The sequence below is a fragment of the Pelodiscus sinensis genome, chromosome 1, assembly GCF_049634645.1.
Source record: "Pelodiscus sinensis isolate JC-2024 chromosome 1, ASM4963464v1, whole genome shotgun sequence".
In the NCBI taxonomy this organism is placed as follows: domain Eukaryota; kingdom Metazoa; phylum Chordata; order Testudines; family Trionychidae; genus Pelodiscus; species Pelodiscus sinensis.
Window position 1 is genome coordinate 73,193,672 of NC_134711.1, and position 24,753 is coordinate 73,218,424.

The following is a 24,753-nucleotide window of genomic DNA, read 5'->3' on the forward strand; positions in this document are numbered from 1 at the left end:
AGTAGCAGTCTTAGTGACTTTAATGGAATTACTCCAGTATAAACTACAAGTACTATGCAACCTGCACTAAGTTGACAGAATGTTGACATGCTGTTTTGTATTTTACAGCTATTTCTTAATGCTGAAGAAAGAATGATGTACCAATTAATGTTAATAACTTTTGGTTGAAACAAAACAAAAACTAAAAGCAAACAATGCAACACAAAACAAACATTTGAATGCTTTTAACACTGTGAATTTTATTCTGCTTGGTCAAGCAAAATAGGGAAAGTTTTCTCTTAATGTTGAGAACTTAAAGATCCAGGAGTGATGTAATTTTGTGTGGATGTGTGTGCAAATAGTCTGTTCTACATGAGTACTTTGGAGAGTAGTTTACTGCTATGAATATGTTAATTACACACTCCAGCATAGTTGTATTTGGTGTTGAAGGTGCATCTCCATGCATGAATTAACATTTGAAGAGCAGATACAGAATAAAGAAAAATTTAACTCAAAAGTAAAAGGGGGGAAGTGACAAAATTTAGTAATGATTCAGACATTTCTAGTCTTCTGGAAAATGTATTAGTTTCCCTCAAATATAAGCCTCGCTTAAAAAAAAACAAAACATTGCATTGTCCATTCAATTTAGAAGGCTAGCTGAAGAAGTGAATCTGAAGGGGATGCATTGTGACAGTATATTAAAATAACTTTTTTTTCCTTTTTATTATTATCATTTGTTTGGTTTGTTTTTTCTTAACAGTGGTTGGAAGTTAGTAAAAGGACCAGAAGTCCTTTGTGTGCCTGTCTTACTGCACTCACTTGAATGCTTAAACTAGTTCTGCTTCATCCAACAGATTTCAAGTTCTTTAATTTCTGTACTCTCATAGGCAGGTTTGCATTATGAAGTCTTTCTTTCCCCAGGGAAGTAAAAAGAATGGATGCAAATTTAATGCCTGCAAATTGTGCTGCTCTAGCAGCGGCCTGCATCTGCTTGGTATTGCAGCTGCTAACTCCCCAAGCTCTCCATTCCACAAGGTTCTAACTAGTATAAACAAGCCTGATCCACTTGTATCCTGGCCATATGAGAAACTGCCTTTCTTTCTGTCATCTGTCCCAGATGGTGAGGGCATATTAGCTAGTGGTAAAGATGAATTAGCTGATGTGCAGTGTAATCTGGATATGGTCTTTCATTCAAGAAATGTCTTCCTATCGCTAGACATTTACTGACTTAGAGCAAAGGTACCTCTCTCCGCAGGTGTTGGCTTTGAAGGTGCAGAGGAAGTGGCTGTGTGGGAGTGCATTTAAGAGAGAAAATCAGTAGTTTATAGGGAGAATGTTTTCTCCCCACCCCCACCTTCCACTCCTAAAAGATGTGGTTGAGAGTGGAAATGAGTCGAACTATCTCTGTATTTGTTAAACCTCACACATGAGCTCTGGGCTCTTCAGAGGGGATATTTTTAAAATATCTTCAATGAAATAAAGCACAATAAATTTCCAGTCATGACATCAAGCTTATTTCTCCCGTCCCTCCCTCCCACAACTCAAACCAGAATAAACAAAATCTCCTATATTGAAGATGGTGAAACAAGCCCTCATACACAATAAAACAGTGTTTAAATAGTTCATAAAACGTTAAATAGAGTCCAGCCAATGTTAACCCTTTAAAGGCTTGGTAAATTCCCAGGTGTACAGTGTGTAGGAACTGGCAATTATTGCTGGTTCGTGACCTTTTCTCAGGCCTGGGACCACCTGAGGGGATGTGGGTGGCATCATGCTATCATCAGGAATAGGAAAGAAATGGTTCAATTACCAGTCTCCTACATGAGGCAAATATTCTCTTGGTTTTAAAAATGCTATAAGCCTCAAAGAGGGTGTGGTCTTCAGTTGATGCAGAGCTGAAGGCTTAACCTCATTGCTTTTAGTTTTTCCACATGTCTCTCTACCTCTGAACCATGGTCTAAGTTCCCACCTTACCAGGCAGCTTAGTCCTACTCAGTGGCTTTACTTTTGGCTCCCTGCATCATACTTGACCACAAAAATGCCTATTTCATAGGAAGGAAAAATTAATAATTCTCAAGTTTGTTATATTTGTGTTCTCAGCACTGCCACTCGTGTGCTTCCTTGCCAAGTCCCTTCATTCCTAGGAATGTTAGGTTTAATTAATCATGGTTTTAAATTGCTTTGAGAGATTCTCAAGAAAAATGTTATATGTCCATTGGAACTTTAGTCACTGTGTAGCAAAAACTTCAATTTAAATTTATTGACCAACTTGAAGAGAGAGGATTTCACATTTACAAATTTAGCTGCAGAAATCACCTGACGCTTGGAAGGATAAGGAACAACTAAATGATTAGCTCAGCACTTAATATTAGTACCTTATTTCTGGACTGAATTTGTACAGCTTCAGCTTCCAGCCATTGCTTCTTGTTATAACTCCTGTGTGTAAGACATTTATCATTTAGAATTTATATCGTCTTTAACAGGAAGTTGGGTATAAAGCTTGTTCCGCAGGAGAAGTATATATTGTATAGTTAGTTTGGGGGAGAGTATTTGCAGCCATATGTTGAAATTGCTGGAACACTGAAACTTCCCAAGAAAGTTAGAAATCTTTTCTTTTGGCTAGCTTAATCTAAATTGCATTTCATGATGTGGGGTTAGCGAAATGTCCTGTGATCTCTCTGGAGATTAAGTTGGGCCTTACACTACCTTATTTTCAATATTACAGAAATTGCAGATAGCTCAATATTAGGCTTCTATCGCAGTTTTGTCAGCTGACTGAGGCTGACAAGGAGAGTCCTGATCATCAGCCACTTGGGTCTCCTCATGTCAGCCCTATGCTTTAAGGACTTTAATATGGTAGCAGCAACAAGTTTGGTTATTAAAAAAAAATTAGCAGGCATAACAGAATACTTGGGTGTTTATGTTGTTCCAGCAGTTTTTATCTGGGTATGTCTACAATAGAAAGGTATGTTGACCTAGTATAGTATAGTCTTCCACCAACCTAAGAGGGGCAGTGTGGGAAGCTGAGAGCCTGGTCTTTTAGCTCCACTGACAGCTCCCTGCAGGGAGCAATGCCTACTTGCAGGGTGCACTCTGGGGTGGGGACAGAGATGAGGGGTCCAAGGTGGGTGGTTGAGCCGAGAGGTTTGGAGGGGGCTTCAGGCTGAAGCAGGGAGTTGGGATGTGGGAGGGATTATGGGTTCTGGGTAAGTGGGGTGGGCTCAGGGGGGAGGTTGACATACAGGAAGGAGGAATCTGGCTGGGTGTGTAGACTCTGGGATGGGACAGGGAGTGAGGGATTTTGGGTGCAGAAATTTGCTCCAGTTTGGAATTCAGGGGAGGTGGCAATCCTAATTTCATTGGGACCCTAGATAGTGTGTGTTTGTTCTTCCTTAGAAATATAAAAAAAATATATCTGCTACTATTGGGAACCCTACATGGAAGAAGATACTCAGTGGCGGTTGTACCAGTTTATTGGTGAATTAAGCTCTACAATCCCTTCTGTTTCCCACATTCTCCCACCACAGAGCGTAAAGACTGGAGAGCCATGGGCCTATCTGTTTCCTAACAGATCTTTTTGTAGGCCTGAGAATTGTTTACAACTCGTTTTACCTCAGAAGTTTGAGCCCAGCAGCCCTGACTGATGATTTTTCTGGTCTCATGGATAAGGGACCTTTTATATGCTTTCCTTCACATTCTTCTAATTCCCAGAGTACATTATAAGGCCAGACAACACTCCACCAAGCAAACTGATAGCCCCATCCTGGACAAGGAAGTTTTTGTTGGTAGATATCCTAAGGGTGTCTGAGGCCAAACACTGATACTAGACTTGCTTCCGTAGTTAAAAGGAAAGCTGCTGCACCCAGACCTCAAGTCTCTCACCTCATACCCTGTCTGTTGTCTGGTTAAGAAGTCTCTCTGGTCAGCGACATTTGGTCAAAGCAGGAGAGATTCCATCAGACATGCCCCACAAAAGGAATAAGATTCTCCCACAGGTTGGTTGAAGTTACTCCTCCTTCATGAAGCATCTATACCAGTAATTTAGGAGTGCCTCCTAGAGCTGAAATGGTCCAATGTCTCCGAGAGCTCAGCTGGTAACCATTTAATTATGTTATCAGCCAGCAGATGGCCAATCTGTCTTCTCTTACTTCCCTGACACTCATAAAGGTTTCACGAGAGACTTTCCTCCTTAGGGCTTTAACCTAGTACTTCCCATGCTTATGGAACTTCTATTCAAACTTATGGCATCGTGACTGGCTTTACATCACTCCCCAAAAATCTTCCTGGCAGGCCCCCCAAACACACATGGTTGTCTTTGCTGATAAAGAGACTCTCAGGACCCATCCAAAGTACTTAATAAATCAGCAAATCCAATTATCTGTGTTCTTTCCTCATATGTGTAAGATGGAAGTGGCTCTCCACCTTCTGAATTTTCAGAAGGACTCGAGTGTTAATCTACAAAGAACAAAACTATTCTGATCTTCTCTGAGGCTCTTTGTAGCTGTAGCTAATGGACTGAAAGGTAAGGTCATGTCTTCACAAAACGGATTTCAGAGCGTGTGCAATCTTGTTAGGGTATATAAAAAAGGAGGCCCACTTGCAGGGTTGAAAGCGCATTTCACTAGAGCCCAGGCAGCCTCATTAGCTTCCCTGAACAATGTCTCAATCTTAGACATATGTAAAGGAAGCCACCTGACGCTCCCTTCATCATTTACCAACCACTGTGCTCTTACTGATGTCTCCAGCTGATGTTGGTTTTGTTTAATGCTAGTCTCCTTCCTTCATAGACTGCAAGCTCCTGCCTTCACTGTCATGATCCACTACTTGGGAGTCACCAGGGGTGGAATGTGCATATGAACAGGCTCTTGAAGGAGAATGAAAAGTTATTTACCATCTCTAGCTTATGTTGGCCAGAAGCTGGGAACAGGGGCTGAGCGATGACTCACCTGATGATTACCTGTTCGGTACATTCCATCCACAGTACTTAATAAATTAGCAAATCCAATTATCTGTGTTCTTTCCTCATACGTGTAAGATGGAAGTGGCTCTCCACCCTCTGAATTGTCAGAACAACTCTAGTGTTAATCTACAAAGAACAAAACTATTCTCTATGAGGTATTGGTTATTTACAGAAGACAGGAAACTGGGCTAGATGGACCTTTGGTCTGTCCCGATATGGCTATTCTTATGCTTTTACCTTTTGAGGTATATTGTCCATATGTACATTTCACAGCCTACTCTTCATCCTCTTGACCTTGGTGTCCTCCCATAAATATTTTGCAGTATATTTTATATTATATATAGGAGGAAGCTAAAAGAAGTAGGTACACCCTGCCCTTAAATGCCCTGCCAGAGAGCACAAGGAGCACCAGCGTACAAATGAGCTAATTGGATACAGCTGGCCAAAAAGTCTCCAGTCTTGAATGCTAGGGTAACAATAGTGAAATGTCTATATGGACAGCACATCTTAGAGTCCAGTACAGGTTGAACCTCCCTGGTACAGCACACTTGGGACCTGATTGGTCCCGGATGAGGGATTTTACCAGACTAGGACAGGTAATTGTTGGACCGCTGCCACCGGCTCTCGGCCTGGCCACTGGCCTTCCAGCCAGCTCCCCACCTCCTGCTGGCCTCACTGCGCACCCACCCGCTGGCCAGCCATTGCTGCTGTGGCTCCACCAGGCAGCCTGGCGCTCGGGCTCCTTGGGCAGTCCCGTGCGCCGGGGTTTCCTGAGCAGCCCCATGCCTTGCACACTGGGGATACCCTGGGTTTAGGGATGTTATATGGCGTTTAATCAGCTAATCAATTAGTCGATGGAATTTCCATCAATTAGTCGATAAGGGGGGGAACTGCAGAGCCACAGGGGGTTAGCTCCCAACCCCCCCCCCCCCCCCCCCGCAGCTCTTCCTTTTAAATGTATTAAGAGTTGCCAGGTCCCCTCCTCCCCCCAACCCCCTGGCTGCACTTTAACCTTTTAGGCTCTTAATAAATTTAAAAAGCACAAGTGATCAGGCAGGAGCCTCTTCTTCCTTCCTCCAATCCCCCTCTCCCCCCAGCTCCTGCTCCCCCTGCCTTTCTCTGATAGAGGCAGCAAGGGGTGGAGAAGCAAATAGTTGTCAGTGGTTGTCTATTTGATAAGCATATACTTACTGGATAGTCGACTACGTCCCTGCCCTGGGCAGCCCCGCACATCGCATGCCGGGTTCCTTGGGCAGCCCCATGCATCTCTTGCCAGGGTTCCCAACCCCGCTGTCACGTGCTGGGTGGCCTCACTGTCAGCTCCCTATAGGCAGCCCACTGCCTGCCAGCCCTGCAGGGATTCTTACTGCTGGCCCTCCAATGGGACTCTCTGGTCCCACAACATCCGAGCCAAACCATGGATGTTGCCGATCCAGAGAATCCCGGTGAAGAGAGTTTCAACCTGTAGCACCAAGAGTGAAATAGACAGCACATCTAAACTTGAATTACTGTGTGGGTAAGTATCTTGGAATTTCCTAACTTTGGAGTGCTTGACTTTGCAACCTGCACGTTCTTTTCACGTGGCTCTTTGTATAATACAGAGGTTGGATAAGAGTCAGCATTTGTAATATGTGTGTGTATGCCTGTTTAGTTTGTTCATGCATGAGGTAAGAGCTAATTTTTGTACTGAAGACAGAAATAAACCTACTTCTTAAGCTTAACTAATACCAGTGCCATTTCAGGAAGACAGTGATAACTGTGCCATCCTGCAAGTCAAGTGCTTAAATTATTGTTTCCAATTTCATGCAAGCATCATTCTCTTAACTTTTTATCTATTTAATTAAATATTTTTATCCTCATTTTTGGCAGTGACCCAGGCTGCTTATCTTTCAAAAACAGGCCAGAACAAGTTCCACTTAATTTTATTCATCTAGAAAAATTACATTTGGAATTTTTCTTTAAATCCTTTCCTGTTTTTGTTTAAGCGGAATCGAAAACTAGATACACATAAATCTACTCATTCTCATGTTGTCAGAAGCCACAAGGAAAGTAATAAGGTGGCAGAGGTCAATCAGAGCCAATTTCACATAGGAAAAGAGATAGTTTCATAGCTAATCAAGGTTCTTTAGGTCATATACATCAGTTTTTCATTTTACTTAGACTCATACTAAAACAGAAATAAAAGTCTAATTATTTATTGGAAGTCAATATTCAATCTCACACCCGCACAGCTTGTTGTATCTATATGAACTTAAATTGGTAGTAGAATATCTGAAAAAAGGTGTTGTGTACTGAAGGACAAAGGGAAAAAACAGAAACCATATAGCATACAATGAATCCAAAGTGCTAGTAATAAAGCATTCATTGAAAACAGAATTACTTCAGTAATAATGACAAATAAGTGTGTTTTTAATCCAAATGGTATAAACATTATACCAAAGTAATTCATTATTTTAAGCTGAACAACAATTAATCCGTAATTGCTCAGAATGCAACAATTCATCCAGAATTTGCAACAGAGCTTCCCTGCTGACAGCTTTATAAATCTGAGCATTTAAAAAAATAATTAAACCAAAAACAAAAAAGCATGATGACTTAAGAATTCATACGAGATCATGTGATGTTGATTTTATATCTTAGTAATTATGTCATTGAACTAAAAATCTCATAATAAGAAGTTTTTAAGGGCAAGTGCTATATAACCAAAACTAAAATTCTAGATTTATTATCCATTTGTTATATTATCACTGCTGAATCTACGTGGAAGTCAATGGGCATGTTGCTATACTTAAAAAATGGCCTAGTATTTAAAAATAAATAATAACTTAGAAACCAAGAGTCTTCTAGAGTTCAAGCAATATTCATTGTTTTCCCCCTGAAGGAACAAAAGTAATCTTCTTTTACAACCATTGCGTGTCTTTAAACAAACGTTGCACATGAATGTTTCGCTGTCATTGACTCAGACTACACACTACAGTATGTGACAACTAGCAATAAGCAGTCTTGATACTGAGGGGGTGATTTGAGCTACTTAATACTAGATTAGCCAGAAAACACTAGAGCAAGTATGGGGCCGTCTGGTACTTGATGAAGAAGATAGTAAAGATAAAAGGCAAACACTGGGTATATTGCTCCACAGAGAAGACTGCATTTAGTTTGTTGTTTGGATTTTTTTTTTTTGCTTGTCTAGGATTTAGAAATCAATATTTTCTCTCTTAATTTTCCTATGGAATGCATTTACGCACAAGACTTTTATGCTCTTATTGTGTGAGTGAGTGTATGTATGTGTGTGTTCTGGCTGCAGCGAAAAAGGGTTTTGTTGTTGCTTTATTGTTGGTTTGCTGTGTAAAATAAAGCCACAATGCCTTTCTTTACTATGGAAAGAGCAAACACCAAAATTTTTTAAAATAATTTATCATAATTCTGTTGGAAAAGAAACACATTTTCCTGAGAACTGTTAATTTTTAATACAACTGAAGCCAGAAAGAGAAGATTGTGTTTAGATCTGGTTATATATAATGTATCAATATTAATATCTGATTAATTAATAATCAGTATCTCTGTGCTCACAGATGACAGGTAACTGCAAATACTCTCCTGTTTATGCCCTATCGTTCCTAGGTAAATAGCACCTGAAAACTGTTCTGAATCTTCAAAGCACTTAAGCCAGTACTTAATGACACTGTGCATGTGATTAAATGTTTAACTTTCCAGGATTTTTGTTGTTGGGATGTTCATTTATAAGTCACGCAGGTAAGGGTGTATTAAAAGATAGTGGTACATTTATCTGGTTTCATACACACCTATATATAGTTTTAAAGAAATTTCCTATAATTCATAGTTGGTACCCCATTGTCAGACAATTGAAACCAAGAAAAAAATAGTTGTTCCTTATAAGAAGAACTGATCCAAAACAAAACAAAAAAACCCAGCATTTTGAAAAGATTCATTTTTAAATTTCGTATTATAACATGCAAGTTTTTTAATCAATTAAAAAACTACTTAGCTCCAGTTATAAAAGCACATTTGAAAAACATCAATAATGCAAAATAAAAATCCAGTAATTTATTGTTAAAATCCAAATTCAAAATTTCATCATAAAATCTAATTACAGAAAATTTCAACTAGCTCTGTTATAGAGAATTATGGCCAGGATGTCATTCCACACTTCAAATTACAGACTTCAGCCACATTTGCTGCAGCCCACTATTCAATTCTAAACATACCTTAAAAATAAAATAAATGAATAATAGCACAAAGGTATTTCCCTGCCTCATGTGCTGGCTTTGCTCAAAAGTGACAGAATGGCTTTTGCTCAGGCTGTTGTAAGGGTGGGTAGGCGAGGTGATCGCTTTGTGTAGAGATCAAATATGACTCACCCTAATGTTTGCATTTCAATAAATTGTGAAAATGTAAAAATGAAAGGAAACAGGAGAAGTGTTCTAAAATGGAGAAACATTTTGCAGCCTTAACTGTCACAACCACTTCATTAGTGGTTGAATAAAGATTAAATTAGTAGTTCAGTTGTACGAGCAGGGACATGCCTTAGGAGAACAAGGTCACAGTCCTTTGTGCTACTTTTATATTAGTAATTAATTATATGATTTTTTAAAAATAAATCTTAATTTTAAACATATTAATCCATTCATTTTAAATACCCATTTAAATCTTCAGGGATACTGAAAAGGTTTGAGGGAATGGCCATTTGAACATGAATTCATGTCAACAATATACATTGAATTTTTTTTTACTTTTCCACAAACATTCAAAGATGTGTTCTGAATGTGTGTGCATGTGTTCACTTATGTATATGTATATATGAATGGATGTGTAATTAATTCAAAAGAATATTTTTGAAAAGCAAAAATTTAGTTAATATGCATGCATGTCTTTAGTCTTGTAGTATTCACATATCAGTCTCTTAAATACACTTTCTCTTGGTACTAAAGGTTGTCATCCAGTCATAGAATAGAAGGTGCATCATGTCAGCAATTTGACCGGTCACACGCAGTCATGCATATTCTAATCAGATAGCTCAGTAAACCCTTTTCAGAAAGTGGTTGATGGTAAATTTTGCATATCAAACACATTTGTAACATTCAGCTCCGTTCCAGTCATAAAAAAAAGGAAAGGTTTAGTGCAGTTCACGAAGTTCTATCTGAATAAAAAATATTAGCCCTAAAAAATCTTTCATGTTTTGCATATATAAATGAATTACCAGTTTTCTAGGAAGCTGACATTGCTCCATGTTAGTAACCATGTAGACAAAGATACATGAATGCACCTGACATCTATGAATTAATCCTCTTTCATTTTCAACCACAGTAATTTTCTCTCTGAAAAGTTAGTATTTGTGAGCAAGCATTTTCTTTGATTGTTTCTCTGAAATAAAAATCAGTATATTTTCCTTTTGTTAGTTTTGACTTTAATGCTTTTGTTTCCTCTGGAGTGATAAAACACGACTCTGTTTTTAAAGTAGTCATTAACATTGACTTTCATTCACTTTCTTTTTCTTTTTTCTTTTTTCTTTTTTTTTTCCCCTCATACAGAGGATTACTGCTGCAGGAAAACGGCAGGTTTTCAGAAGCACTGCACTACTATAAATTGGCGATTGGTAGCAGACCCACTTTAGCATGTAAGTAATTCAGTAGGTGTTTAAAAATGTCTTTTCTTCCTTCATTTCTGAATGATTCTAAAACTAGAATGAGAGAGTACAATATATTTAGGATTGGAAGAATTAATTTTTAGTCATTTGAATTAATAATACCTGTTCTATTTTTCAACATTTTTTCAATTTTTATCAATTTTAATTTTTCACAATTGTGGGGATTATGGAGGTCTAAAACTATTTGATGACAATAGATGTTGAGATTCAAAATGTTAAAGTTTTATAACCATTAAAACATAATTTTTCAATATTCACAATATAGAAAGTAAATAGCCTTAAAACATATTCTAATATGTTCCCTATAATGCAGCATTTTTTTTTGCCAGTCTGTAATATTTTATAATTATCAATGGAAATATTTTACACGAGTTTGTCTATATGATGACATTGATGTTTACTGACATTTATCAACAAAAATCTAATTGGTCCATGCCTAGATATTATAAAGTCATATCCCATTTAATGTGTAAAGTCCTGTATATGTGAACAGATGTATTGATTTTCAATATTAAAATATATTATTTGCTCTTCACACCATTGTTCAGCATCTCTTCTCTGATAGATAATGAGCTACTGAACTGAAAACAATCCCATACCATTTACAAGAAAGGGCTGGTGAACCATGGACACAGTGACTCAAATGTATGATATTGATATTTGTTTTCTGATAGCTTGTCTCTGACTTTATGCGCCGAGTCACTAATACAAGCTTTTTGGAATTCCTTTTTTTTTTGTTTTTTTCCTTAATCGGGACAATCTTCTACTAGTAAGATCTGTTTTTATTGCCAGTGACAGATTCCAATACTATTCCTGTAGACTTTAATTGCAGATTATTGAGTCACTTCGGGATTCCCTTGATTGAATTTATTTATTTATTTATTTATTTATTTATTTATTTATTTATGTGTGTAATGGAGGTAAGGTGGCTCTCAGTTTCTTACACTTTAAAAAAAAATCTGTCCAGTGTTATGTTTCTATGAAAGCATTGGCCAATCTTCAGGGAAGTCCCCTGGCCTTTGTTGTGCACAAGGTCCGACTGCATGATCATGGTGGTTTCTTCCCATTTTATAATCTGTGAATATGAATATCTTTTTGGTTTAAAACAGGTAACAGGTATGATGACTTAATGGAGCCCCACTAAAACATGTAATATGTGTTTATTCCCCTAACAGCTGCCTATTTAAATACTGGTATTATCCTCATGAATCAAGGAAAGATTGAGGAAGCCAGGAGGACGTTCCTGAAGTGTTCTGAAATCCCTGATGAAAATTTGAAAGATCCTCATGCTCACAAGAGCTCTGTTACCAGCTGCCTTTATAATTTAGGAAAACTCTTTCATGAGCAAGGACACTATGAGGTGAGAACGCACATTTTTCCTCCTGTGCAAACATCAACACTTCACCTCCCAAACCCACACAAATGTTCTTATAATAAATTACACCTATGATTTATATACAGTAGCACCTTTCCTCAACGATGTCAAAGTACTTCACAAATATTAACTGATTGAGCTGCTGGAATCCCCTCTGAGATTGGTGTGGGAAAATATTATTCCCCACCATTTACAGGGAGGGAAGAAGAAATGTAGAAGTGTTAAATAGCTTATGTAGTGATGCATAGCAAGATAGTGTTAAAGCCAGAATTAGAACTGATCGAACCTGCAGCTTTTTGCTTTCTGCAGTTTGGTCTGTGTCATGAGATTATTGTCATAAATGGCTGTGATATATCTGTAAGCTACTGGTATGTGTGTCTGAGCCTGAAAAGCACAAGATGAGAATTTGTTACTTCCCCAAATATGGAGTCCATGGCTCTTTTGCTCAACTTGTGTACTTCCATGATTTTTGGCTTTGGAAGTACACAGTAGTTCAGTCACTGGTGACTCAGTAAATATAGTTGTCATTGCATATACATGTGAGAAGACTTCGGTTAAGTATTTTGTTAGTTGGAGAAATACTAAGGGTCTGGCTGGCTGGGTGGCAGTGCTTGGGTTTAAATAAACCAGGCATTTTCCCAGATAGTGCCCGCGATTCTGCACTTGCAGTTATGCATGCTTTGTCCTGGCAAGTTATGGCTGATGTAAAAGTATGGGTACACTTCACTAAATACAGTTTTCTGTTGCCAAAAACTGAGCCCTGAGGAAAAGTTAAAAGCTTCAGTGACAGGCACAAACTGCAGGTAGCTGTGTGTGATCACAAGGCTTGACTATTAAATCTATTCTCATTTATTTCCTGTTGTGGTGTGCTGCACCCTGTCTTTCCTGTCCTGTTGACTGCACAATGAAGGAGTTGTGATTTTGTTCCCCTGGAAATTCACAATTGGATGTTAAGGAGTAAGCATGCATCCTTGTTTGCAATTATGACCTGTTTCTGTGTTCAAAAAAGAAGTCATGTTGTTGTTGTGCAGCCAGACATACTTTAGAACAGCAGTTGCATGAAGCTATGATCCATTAACTTTTCCTGATTGCAACAGATGAACTCCGCTGCTTAAGATTAAGTTCGCACATGCTGTTCAGAATCCTTTACATCCAGCTTCCTTTTCCAATTCTCTCAAATGACAGTTATTAATGTGTTAGATTTTTATGTCTACATTTTAACCAGTCTGTAAAGATAATAGAGCAGCAATGTACTATGTGGCTGTGCTGTGAACACAGAGTACTATATTTATTAGTGGTTTTTTTATACAAATCCATGGGTGAGCAAGGCCTTCAAAGGATAAATAAATGGCAGGTCTCTTCCTGGGGTGCTTATCTTCTAAAATGGACTGCACATGATCAAGCAATTATGTTTTGCAAAGGTTTCTTACCACTCACAAAAAGTAAAGTTTTGATTGTGTGCAGTGAATGAGGGTCTTGCTGAACATCGAGAATGAAAACCACTACTGAGCAGCAGCTTTGTTCACGATGCATCTCCAGCCTGCCTGCTGTATGCAGTCATTCAATTCACGTATATAGCATACAGACAAAAGCACACAGGAACCTTAATTTTGGCTTTTCCTCCACTTCTGAGTGCTCCTTCTTTCATTGTTCAACCATGGTACTCCCATTGAGCAAAGAGTCAATAATGAGGAGCTGGATTCTATTGCCTATACCAGGCAATGATACTTTATTATGAGAGTACTTATTGTAGCAGTAATTTGAAAATCCTCTGCCCACTGTTCGATATTAATAATTTTGAATCTGTATGTAGATTAATGAACTTTAGGGAGTATGCTAACGTGTTTCATTTTTCCATGTGGAAGAAAGAGACACACTAATGGAAATAATTCAGTCTGGTGTTAAGGAACTTCACATCACTTGGTGATCCTAATAAATGAGAAATATGATCTTCCTACTGTATTAGTAATGAAGGCATTTATTTCATTTGTTTTGTTTTCATTCTGGGAATGTAGCTAGTATCTAATTCACGTGTGCAGAAGTGCTATGGAAAATGGTGCTTTAGTTATGTTTTTTCTTTCTCCTTTCAGGATGCCCTTATGGTTTACAAGGAAGCAATACAGAAAATGCCAAGACAGTTCGCCCCACAAAGTTTATACAACATGATGGGTAAATGCAATTTTAATATTACAGAGTGACATTCAAGGAGTCAGGGTGAAACTAGAATACTTAGTCATGCAACTGGAACCAAATTAATTTCTTTCAATAGATCTTAACCATAAATAAATTCCAACTTCAGAATTGAAGTGAAAGCAGTAGATTTTCTTGACAATATGAAGTAAATGCTTAAGCACATACAGGTCGCGCCTCCCCACAGACGTTCCTGTACCAGAGAGCCCCAGCAGCTGGGATTCGAACAGTCGGGAGCCCAGTGGGGTTGATGGCAGCATGGTAGGGGAACAAAGTAGCTAGGGCTGTGGCAGCTCAGTAGGGGAATCAGGGCTAAAGCAGCTCAGCATCCCAGGTGGGGAGGTGAGGTCACGGCAGTGTGGCAACCCAGGAAGGGAACTGAGGCTGCACAGTGCAGCAACCAGGCAGGAGGGCTATGCTGAATCACTAAGATTACTACAAGAGGAATATTTACATTGTATTATTAAATAGCATGTCTCAGTGGGCTCTCAATCCAATGTGGATGTTTTATAGCAAGGGCGGTGAAAAAAATTGAATAACGTGAGGAAACTGACCTGCCCTTTCAAAATGTTAATAGGAGCCTCAGTGCACTCTGAGAGTGTTCATTTAAACCAGAGGTGGAGAATCTTTTTTGGGCCAGGGGCCATTGACCCACAGAAAAATCAGTTGGGGGCCACACACAAGCAAAAAACAAAAACAAAACTCAAACCCTCACTGATGTGGCCCCCAACTGAGAAAGACACCCCCACATTGCCCCCTCACCCACACGGGGGGCAGGAGCTGGAGCACACACCATCTGGTGCTGGGGGGGGGGGAGCCCTGAGCCCCTAGGCCTTTGGTTTCCCACTCCTCATTTAAACTGTGAGTTTTAGTTTCTTTTCATAAGAAGCTAAAGTGTTTTTTTTCTCTCATTCTTCAAAATATAGAATCATAAAATACTAGAACTGAAAGGGACCTCAAGAGATCATCAAGTCCAGTCCCCTGCATTCACATCAGAACCAAGCACCAAAATTCTAGACCATACATGACAGGTGTTTGTCTAACCTTCTCTTAAATATCTCCAATGATGGAGATTCCACAACCTCCCTAAGCAACTTATTGCAGTGCTTAAATACTCTTAAGAATTAGGAAGCTTTTCCTAACGTCCAACCTAAACCTTCCATGCTGCAATTTAAGCCCATTGCTTCCTATCCTGTCATCAGAGGTCAAGGAGAATTTTTTTTCTCCCTCCTCCTTGTGACACACTTTTAGGTGCTTGAAAGCTATTATATCTCAGTTTTCTCTTTTCCAAACTGAACAAACTTAGTTCTTTCAGGCTTCCCTCATAGGTCATGTTTTCTAGATCTTTATTCTTTTTTTTTCTTTTCTCTGGACCTTTTCCAGTTTCTCCACATCTTCTCTGAAATTTGATGCCTCCAACTCCAGTTGAGGCCTAGTCAGCATAGTGTAGAGGGGAAGAATTACTTCTCATTTCTTGCTTACAACCCCCTTGTTAAAAGTGCTAAGTATAAATTCAAAATGAAATATTTGCATTACCATGGTGATAGCATAACTTGTTTCTGATTCTCTATAAACCACACTCACTTGGGCAAGTATTTGTTTTTGTCACTTTTGTGGATACTTGAATCTCATGAGATCAAACCAATAGCTAAAAGTCTTTTGGGCTTATTTTTGTTGAGAAATGGTCTAGGTTCTGTAATCAGTAGACCAGTTTTATTTGTCAGCTTGCCTTGATTATTCTATCAAGCTTATCAACAGCCATAATGTTGTAATACAAATTACACATTTGCTTATTATTAATGCCCAACAGATACCTTTAACAGATAATAGTGTCTACATAGAGCATGACAAGTCAGACTCCACTTTTGTGTGCAAAAGTATAATTTCAAAATCTTGAAAGTTTTGTTTCCAGTAATGAAAGTTGCAAAATTGTAGACAAAACTGTTCCTGGTAAGACAGATTCTGTAACATAAAACGGATGAGTTACTCTTTCCTCCTTTTTTTTTTTTTTTTTAGAGTGATCCTATAAAATCATTGCTTCGCAGAAATATATAGACTTCTGTTTTATATAGAAAATAATCCCAAACTCTGGAGAAGATAGATTTTTGACTGAGTACTTTACCTACCTGTCACGGGGTCACCCGTCTGGGCCGCCGCCTCTCCTGTTTGCCCCTAGGCCGCGCTCAAGATACCCCTCGATTCTGGATCGCCGGGCGGAGTGGGGGGTCCGGGCCCACACTCTCTCCGGACCCCGACCCAGGGCCCTGACACTGAGAGGCGCCCTCTCAGTGGTAGCGGGGGGGGCTGGTACCCCAAAACACCCCCGCTCTCAGGTTCCGCGGCCCGCCCTGGGTCTGGCTCCACTCCGCCGACCCGTAGCCGTCCAGTCCCGCCTTAGCCTCGGCGGGTCCCCAGCCGCCTCCGCTGCCCGCTTGCCTGGCTCCCGCGGTTCCTGCCTCCCTCTCCTGGGCTCCTGCCCCCGCTGGCTCCGCCGCCGCTGGACTCACTGCCCCTGGCTCTGGCTCTGGCGCCGCTGGTCCCACCGCTGCCGGGCTTGGTGTCGCTGGCCCCACCGCTGCCGGCTCCGGTCCTGCTGCTGCCGGGTCTGGTCCCGCCGCCGCCGCCGGGTCTGGTCCCGCCGCTGCCGGCCCTGCCGGCTCCCAACCCCCGTTCTCGGCTGCCCCTCCTCCTTTTATCCTCCCCCTCCCTTCCGCCTTACTCGGCGTCGCCCCCGTGACGTCACCACCGGCGCGCCCTGGCGCCGCGTGATGATGCGTCCCTTCTCCCCCGCTCGGGCTTGCCGCGCCGGTTGTCTGCTCCCCGGCTGCCCCGTGCGCTCCCCGTGAGTGACGGGGTTGCTTCACCCCGTCACACTACCACCTTTCTATATGTAAGGGCTGACGATACCTTTCCCTTTTTTTTTATATAAACACGGTCCTCATTCCACATAGTCCAGACTCACTCTCCTCTTGAGATTTGGATTTATTAGCAAATGAAACAAAAAGTTAATATAAAGGCCACCTTGTCCTGATCCCCTACCTGACTGCTCCTAGGATTCTTTCATCTTCTATTTCACTCATGTTCTAGATCCTCTCTCCTTTAAGCAGGTTTCAGGGAGGTAGTTGTGTTTAGTCTACTTCAGTAAAAACAAAGTCTGATGGCACTTTAAAGATTAACAACTATATTAGGGCATAAGCTTTCATGAGTTGATTCATGAAAGCTTATCCCCTAATGTTCCTTGTTAGTGTTAAAGCAAAGGGCCAGCAGACTCCTAATTGTTTCTCTGTTCAGCTGTTACCCTATCTCCCCCATATGTGTGGGAGTGATGGGGGATGAGGAAATAAAAAGTCACCTGCCTCAAAGTTAACAGAGCTCACTTAGAACTTTTCTGAAGTATCTATGCCTGCTAACAAGATTGCAAACAATGCCAGGCTGGCAAAGAGATAGACAGTAAATATAACTTTCCCTAAATTTAGCATTTATCTTTCTTCTAAAAGACTACCACTACTCAGTCATTATGGGTGGATAACTTGGAGTGCTAGAGCCAAGTGACTAAATACAACCAGCCTAACAGTGTTTCTATCTTGCAGTTTCTATTTATGAGTTGAGCATTGGGATTTTTGTTTGCTTTTATGTAAAGTTAAATTAATCAATGTGTTGACTATATTGCCATTGTTAGGATATAGTAGTTTAGGTAAAGTTAGCCTGCCTTCTTCATGCAAGACGCTGCTTGTGAACAAACTTTTGTATTAGTTAAACAGTAGGTAACTGATGGCTTGAAGTCTGCCAGGGCCCACCTGCAGGAATTTGACAATTTGTGTTGTGCCTACCCAATTTGTGGTTGATATCTGCTCAGTGCTACAGAGGAAGTGGGGAGAACCCTGGAATGCTCTCAGTATGCGCAGAGGAAGTCCTTCCTTATCTCAAATCTAGACTCTGTGATCAAGAATTTCCATAGATGATTGTATAATCCAAGAATACGGAGGGTGTCAATTCTCTCATGATTAAATTTGACTCCGTGGCTTGCTGTCTTTGGTACACAGCTTTAAATGCAAGTGTATGTTTCACCTAATTTGATCACAATTTCCATGTATCATTCCAGAGATGTAAAGGGGCTTTCCTAGAGATTTCCCCCATACAATATACATTATATACTGAAAGGAGTGTAAACAGGAGACTCATAGTTTATACTGTATTAGGATTTGAACTCCAGATCTCCAAGTGCATTAACTCACCCACAGCGTTAAGCCTTTGCACTACCTGTTTTCCATGTTGAGTGTTTCAGTACTTTTCCTGTGCTTGCCCCTATTGGCATTTTTTTCTCTGGCAAGTCAGTGACTCATTTCTTCAGCGTGCACTTTGACTTCTTGCTTTTTTTAAAATTATGCAATAGTTTGCCTCTTAAATTAAAGAGGGGTTCTTTGACATAGAAGATCAAGTTATTCATTTGGCTTTGTGTTTTGCTCATATTATGAAAGCAGGGCCAGGGGACCTACATCAGATGTTCAAAGTTCATATGTATGAAAAGCCGCAGTGTAGATTTTGGTCCTCTATCACTGTGATTTATTTTGCCAGGTGTGCTGCCACCAAGCTAAGGAAACCATATGTTTTGTTGGCTGTGTACCAAGAAAAAATATTTTTTCCTTAAAAAGAAATACAAAATACATATAAATACAAAACAAATACAAAATTAAAGCCTTTAAATTGGAATTAAGGTAAGTATTCAATATTCTGTGTGTGGTTGATTTGGTATAAATGTTCTCTGTGGCATTCATCTTTGATATATGTTTAAAACAATATACTAAGGTTACAGAGATTAATTTGCTTGGCATTACAACATGCACTACAAAGGCCAGAGTCCAGCTTAGCTTCATTAAATAGGTAATATATTTTGTTTAATGTTTCAATTAAAACCTGGGGTCAAAAGATATAATGGTCCCTGTGGGATCTTGAACACTTTAATGCCAATATTAGGATTGCTTAAGGATCAGGCTAGGGTCTAGATGCCTTTTGCTTTCCTGGAAATATGATATTATACAGTTGATTGTATTACATTGCTTTTAAAACCACACAGGCCCACCTGCTACAGTAATTCATACTTCTACCAGTGTATTGGTGTGAGAGAGAGTGAAATGGACTGTTGGGGGTTTATGTTAATATTGAGAGATAAAGGGAAATGTATGGATGATGCTGTTCAACTTATTGAATGACAAATGCAATTCATCCATCTCTGCCTATTTTTCAAGTACATTTCTGTTAAGCTTGGTAACCATTTTTTATGAGAGAGCTTCTTTTCTAACTTGCATCTAATATTATGTATAATGAACAGTATGTGTACACCATGCACATTGTGAGGGGAAAATGGGGAGCAGAGAATGAGGGAAATTGCTGGAACTTGTGATTTGTTTTTATTGACTTATAGAATTTAAGGCCAGAAGGAACCATCATGATCATCTTGTCTGATCATTTCCTCCTCACCTGCCCATTCCTGTAATAGACCTCTGGCTGAGTTTCTGAAGTCTTCAAATCATGCTTTAAAGACTTCAGGTTACAGAGAAACCACCATTTAATGCTAGTTTACACCTGCAAGTTACTTGTGTCCCATGTTACAGTATCTCTGTCTGTCTGATCCACGAATAATTTCTTCCTAACCCAAAATATGGCAGTCAGTTGACTCTTGAGTATTTTGGCAAGACCAACCAACCAGACATACAGGAAGGAATCTCTGTAGTAATTTGTAGCCCTTCCCATCTAGTATCCAATTAATGACTGTTGGGGAGTATTTGCTGCTCGCAGTTGCAAATCAGCTACATGCCATTGTAGGTAGTCTCATCGTACCTCTTCCATAAACTTATGAAGCTCAGTCTTGAAGTGAGTTAGGGTCTGTTCCCCTTTGAAGGCTGTACGTAAATGAAGTTACCACTCAATCTCTTTCTTGGCCTTCCCAATTTGACTCTACACATGTTCAGCATTTGTACATTATCAGCACACGTGCACAGTAAAAGGTTACTATCCATGGCAAGTTTTCTTTTTACAGTCTCTTGGAAGTTAAATGATTTCTCCTTGTTGTTCTCCTACATTACACATGAACAGAAATCAAGCTGTCTTACACCAGTGGAAGCCATGTATATTACAGGTGGGGGAGCCAGATTTTATATCTGGCATAGAAACAGAGCTTCACATCATGAATATGAAAATTTACCACAGAGAGAACTTCTTGTGTTGATGGTTATAACACAACTATCACTTTATTTAATTATTCTTTTGGGTGGATGTAGCCATTTCTACAAGCCTGTTAATATTGTTAAGACTCCTACCCCCTTCATGCCTTGCTCCTATTAAATGCTTTTTTATTGAATTACTTTTAAATGTTGTTTAGGGATCCAAGGAACACTTTTGTTGGTATAGTCTTACAGTTCACATGGTGCTAGACTTATTTTTAAGAGCCAAACATGATTAACCTATGCAATATGTGTCCCATACCATAATCTATTAAATCATGATGCCCTGCACTTATCTGAGATTTAGTTGTCAAAACATTGGCCAGGCTTCTAACACATTTTTTTCTGCTAATTGTTTACTAATGTACATTACAAAACATTTCTTTCCTTAAATGAATATATGCTGAAAAAAGGCCTTTTTTCTCTTCATGCAAGTACTTCATTGTACATTATAAAAGTGCTAACAATGGAGTTTGCTACAGTGGAAGGAAAAGGTTGTGCTTTTCTCTTATCTCATCCCTAAGTAGATTACTGTTGTTTATACCTACCCATGCAAAGCTATATGAAACTTTGGGCTGGTTGCAATTTCTGGCTGTTTTGTTTTAGGATGCTAATTGTTCAGACTGAACGAAAAGGCTACAGAAGTGAATTGCTAAGAGGGCTTCTACATCTGAGGCCAGTTTTTCCAAATTCGATATTTTAACATGTCGGCCTGTGTTGTAAGATTCCCAAGTGTTCTGGTGATTATAAAATAAAACAACTCAGACTGCTTTTGCGATGCTAATAGAAGTCTTGTAATTGAGTCTTCTCTGTTGTGTGTAGTTTATTCTTCTGTATTTACTAACTTTCAGTTTCAGGGATTTGCTGATATAGGACAAGTTAAAGGACATATTATGTCCATTATGCTTCCCTTTGTGTTAAAATATTAAATTAAAGGGGTTCAAGGTGAAACAATCTCATGAAGCACTTTAAATATAGCATAACATACAAATATACTAAGTAAATTACAGCTGTGGTATAATCATGAGATCATCTAGCCCAGGAGTGGGGATTCTAAGGCCCTGGGCCTGAATATGGCCCCCAGCTTGCCTGGATCTGGCCCCTGAAGCTCAGGTCTCCTCCCCCAGAATTGGGGAGTGCACTTTGGGCACTCCTGCACCCCACCCCTGCCATTCCACTGTGCACACAGTCTTCTAACTTGCCTCCCCCCTCACCCCCAGGCTCTGGTGTGTGAGGACAATATGGGGAGTGTTTTTACCCTTGTAGGTTTCCTATCACTGATCTAGCCCATCCCCTTCCCAGTGCAGGATTGCTTTTGGAGCTGTGTAATCTAAACAGAATATTAGGTAAATAACTCCTCGCCAAATGGTAAATTTATTGAACAAATTATTCTAATATTGTAGGGGCCTGCTATTCCCCCTCCAGCCACATTTGAACATTACATTGATGAGCTAAGTCTTATTTTAGATGTCATGTTTATTGTGGGTTCCACCAGTTTAAGGTGTAAAGTCCACAGCATGCTAAAGATAGGAATCTGATAAATTAATGTTACTGCTGAGAAGTTACATAAGGATGGCCATACTGGGTCAGACCAAAAGTCCATTTAGCCCAGTATCTGGTCTTCCAACAGTGGCCAATGCCAGATGCCCCAGAAGGAGTGAACGCAACAGGTAATTATCAAGTGATTCCTATCCTGTCTCCCATTCCCAGCCTCTGACAAACAGAAACTAGGGACACCTTTCCTAGCCCTTCTGACTAAAAGCCATTGATGAACCTAACCTCCATGAATTTATCTAGTTCTTTTTTGAATCCTGTTAAAGTCCTGGTCTTAACAACATCCTTTGGCAAGGAGTTCCAAAGGTTGACTGTGCACTGAGTGAAGAAAAACTTCCTTTTGTTTGTTTTAAACCTGCTGCCTATTAATTTCATTTGGTCACCCCTAGTTCTTATATTGTGGGAATAGATAAATAACTTTTCTTTATTCATTTTTTCCACATCATTCATGATGTTATAGACCTCTATCATATCCCACCTTTAGTCTCCTCTTTTCTAAGTTGAAAAGTCCAAATCTCTTTAATTTCTATTCATATGGAACCTGTTCCAAACCCCTGATCATTTGTGTTGTCCTTTTCTGAAACTTTTCCAATGCCAGTACATGAGGCGATCACATCTATATGCAGTTTTAAAGATGTGTGCATCCCGTGGTTTTATATAGAGACAATAAGATGTTCTCTCTCTTATTCTCTATCCTTTTTTTAATGATTCCTAACATTCCGTTTGCTTTTTTGACTGCCTCTGCACATTGAGTGGGTGTTTTCTGGGAACTATCCACAATGACTCGAAGATCTCTCATGATGAGTTACATCTAAATTAGTCCCCATCTTATTGTATGTATAGTTGGGATTATTTTTTCCAATGTTCATTACTTTACATTATCAACTTTAAATTTCATCTGTCATTTTGTTGGCCAATTGCTTAGTTTTGTGAAAACTTTTTGAAGCTCTTCACAGTCTGCTTGGTCTTAACTTTCTTGAGCAGTTTAATATCATTTGTAAATTTTGCGACCTCACTGTTTACCCCTTTCTCCAAATCGTTTATAGATGGATTGAATAGGATTGGTCTCAGTACGGACCTTTGTGGAACACCACTAGTTACCTCTCTCCATTCTGAAAAGTATTCATTCCCCTTTGTTTCCTGTATTTTAACCAGTTATCAGTCCATGGGTATGTCTAGACTACATGCCTCTGTCGCCAGAGGCATGTAGATTAGTCTACCAGACATAGGAAAATGAGCATACCTGGGTTGTCGACAAATACCTTTGATGCGTCCAGACTATCGCGCTGATCAGCTGTTTGTCAGCTCAGCGCGGCAGCCATGTAAATTTAAATGAAGCGGCGATTGTTTAAATCGCCGCTTCATTTTCCTATGTCTGGTAGCCTAATCTACATGCCTCTGGCGACAGAGGCATGTAGTCTAGATGTACCCCATGAGAGAACCTTCCATCTTATCCCATGACAACTTATTTTACTTAGAGCCGTTGGTGAGGGACCTTGTCACAGGATTTCTGGAAATCTAATTTTATTGTATCCACTGGATCCCCCTTGTCCACATGTTTGTTGACACCCTCAACGAACTCTAGCAGATTAGTAAGGCATGATTTCCTTTTACAGAAATTGTTGACTTTTCCCCCAACAAATTATGTACATCTATGTGTCCGACAATTTTATTTTTTACTATAGTTTCAACTAAATTTGTCCAGTACTGACGTTAGACCTATTGGTCTGTAATTGCCAGTCACCTCTAGAGCCCGTTTTAAAGATAGGCATCACATTAGCTATCTTCCAGTCATTAGGTACAGAAGCTGATTTAAAGGATAGGGTACAAACCACAGTTAATATTTCCACAATTTCACATTTTGAGTTCTTTCAGAACTCTTGGGTAAGTACCATCTGGTCCCAGTGACTTCAATCAATGTGTTCCAAAAACACCTCTAATGACCTCTCAATCTGGGACAATTCCTCAGATTTGGTACCTAAAAAGATTTAGAAATCTCCCCCACATCCTCAGCTGTGAAGACCGAAGCAAAGATTTTGTTTAGTTTATCCCCAATGACCTTATCGTCTTTAAGTGCTCCTTTAGCATCTCAGTCGTCCAAGAGCCCCACTGGGTGTTTAGCAGGCTTCCTGCTTCCGATGTACTTAAAAAACATTTTGCTACTATTTTTTGGCTAGCTGTTCTTCAAACTCCTTTTTGGCTTTTCTTATTATATTTTTACATTTAATATGACAGAGTTCATGTGCCTTTCTATTTTCCTCACTAGGATTTAACTTCCACTTTTTAAACTATGCCTTTTTTATCTCTCACTGCTTCTTTCACTTGGTTTTTAATCCATGGTGGCACCCCCACCTCCCACTGTGTTCTTTACTTTTCTCACTGTACCTTTTAATTTCTGCTTAATGAACCTACTCATTTTGGTATAGTTCCCCTTTCTGAAATTAAATGTCACAGCATTGGGCTGCTGAGGTGTTTTTCCCACCACCGGGATGTTAAATTTTATTACATTATAGTCACTATTTCCAAGCGGTCCAGTTATATTTGACTCTTGGACCAGATGCTGTGCACACTTATGATTAAATCAAGAATTGCCTCTCCCATTGTGGGTTCCAGAACCAGCTGCTCCCAGAAGCAGTCATTTAAGCTATCAAGAAATTGTATCTCTGCATCCTGTTCTGAGGTGATGTATACCCAGTCAATAAGGGGAAAGCTGAAATCCCCCCACTATATTGAGTTTTATTTTGATAGCTTCTCTAATCTCCTTTAGCATTTCATAGTCACTATCACAGTCCTGGTCAGGTGGTCATAA

The 24,753-nt window shown here is 39.6% G+C and overlaps 1 protein-coding gene across 2 annotated transcripts in view; it reads left to right on the forward strand.

Annotated features, from left to right (window-relative positions):
• TMTC2 (transmembrane O-mannosyltransferase targeting cadherins 2) overlaps positions 1–24,753 on the forward strand; it is a 402,268-nt gene that overhangs the window by 270,677 nt on the left and 106,838 nt on the right. For both annotated transcript variants that reach the window (XM_075932550.1, XM_075932545.1), the window contains 3 exons: positions 10,489–10,574; positions 11,780–11,964; positions 14,070–14,148. In XM_075932550.1, the coding sequence (XP_075788665.1) occupies positions 10,489–10,574; positions 11,780–11,964; positions 14,070–14,148 (350 nt within the window). The remainder of the gene's footprint in view (positions 1–10,488; positions 10,575–11,779; positions 11,965–14,069; positions 14,149–24,753) is intronic.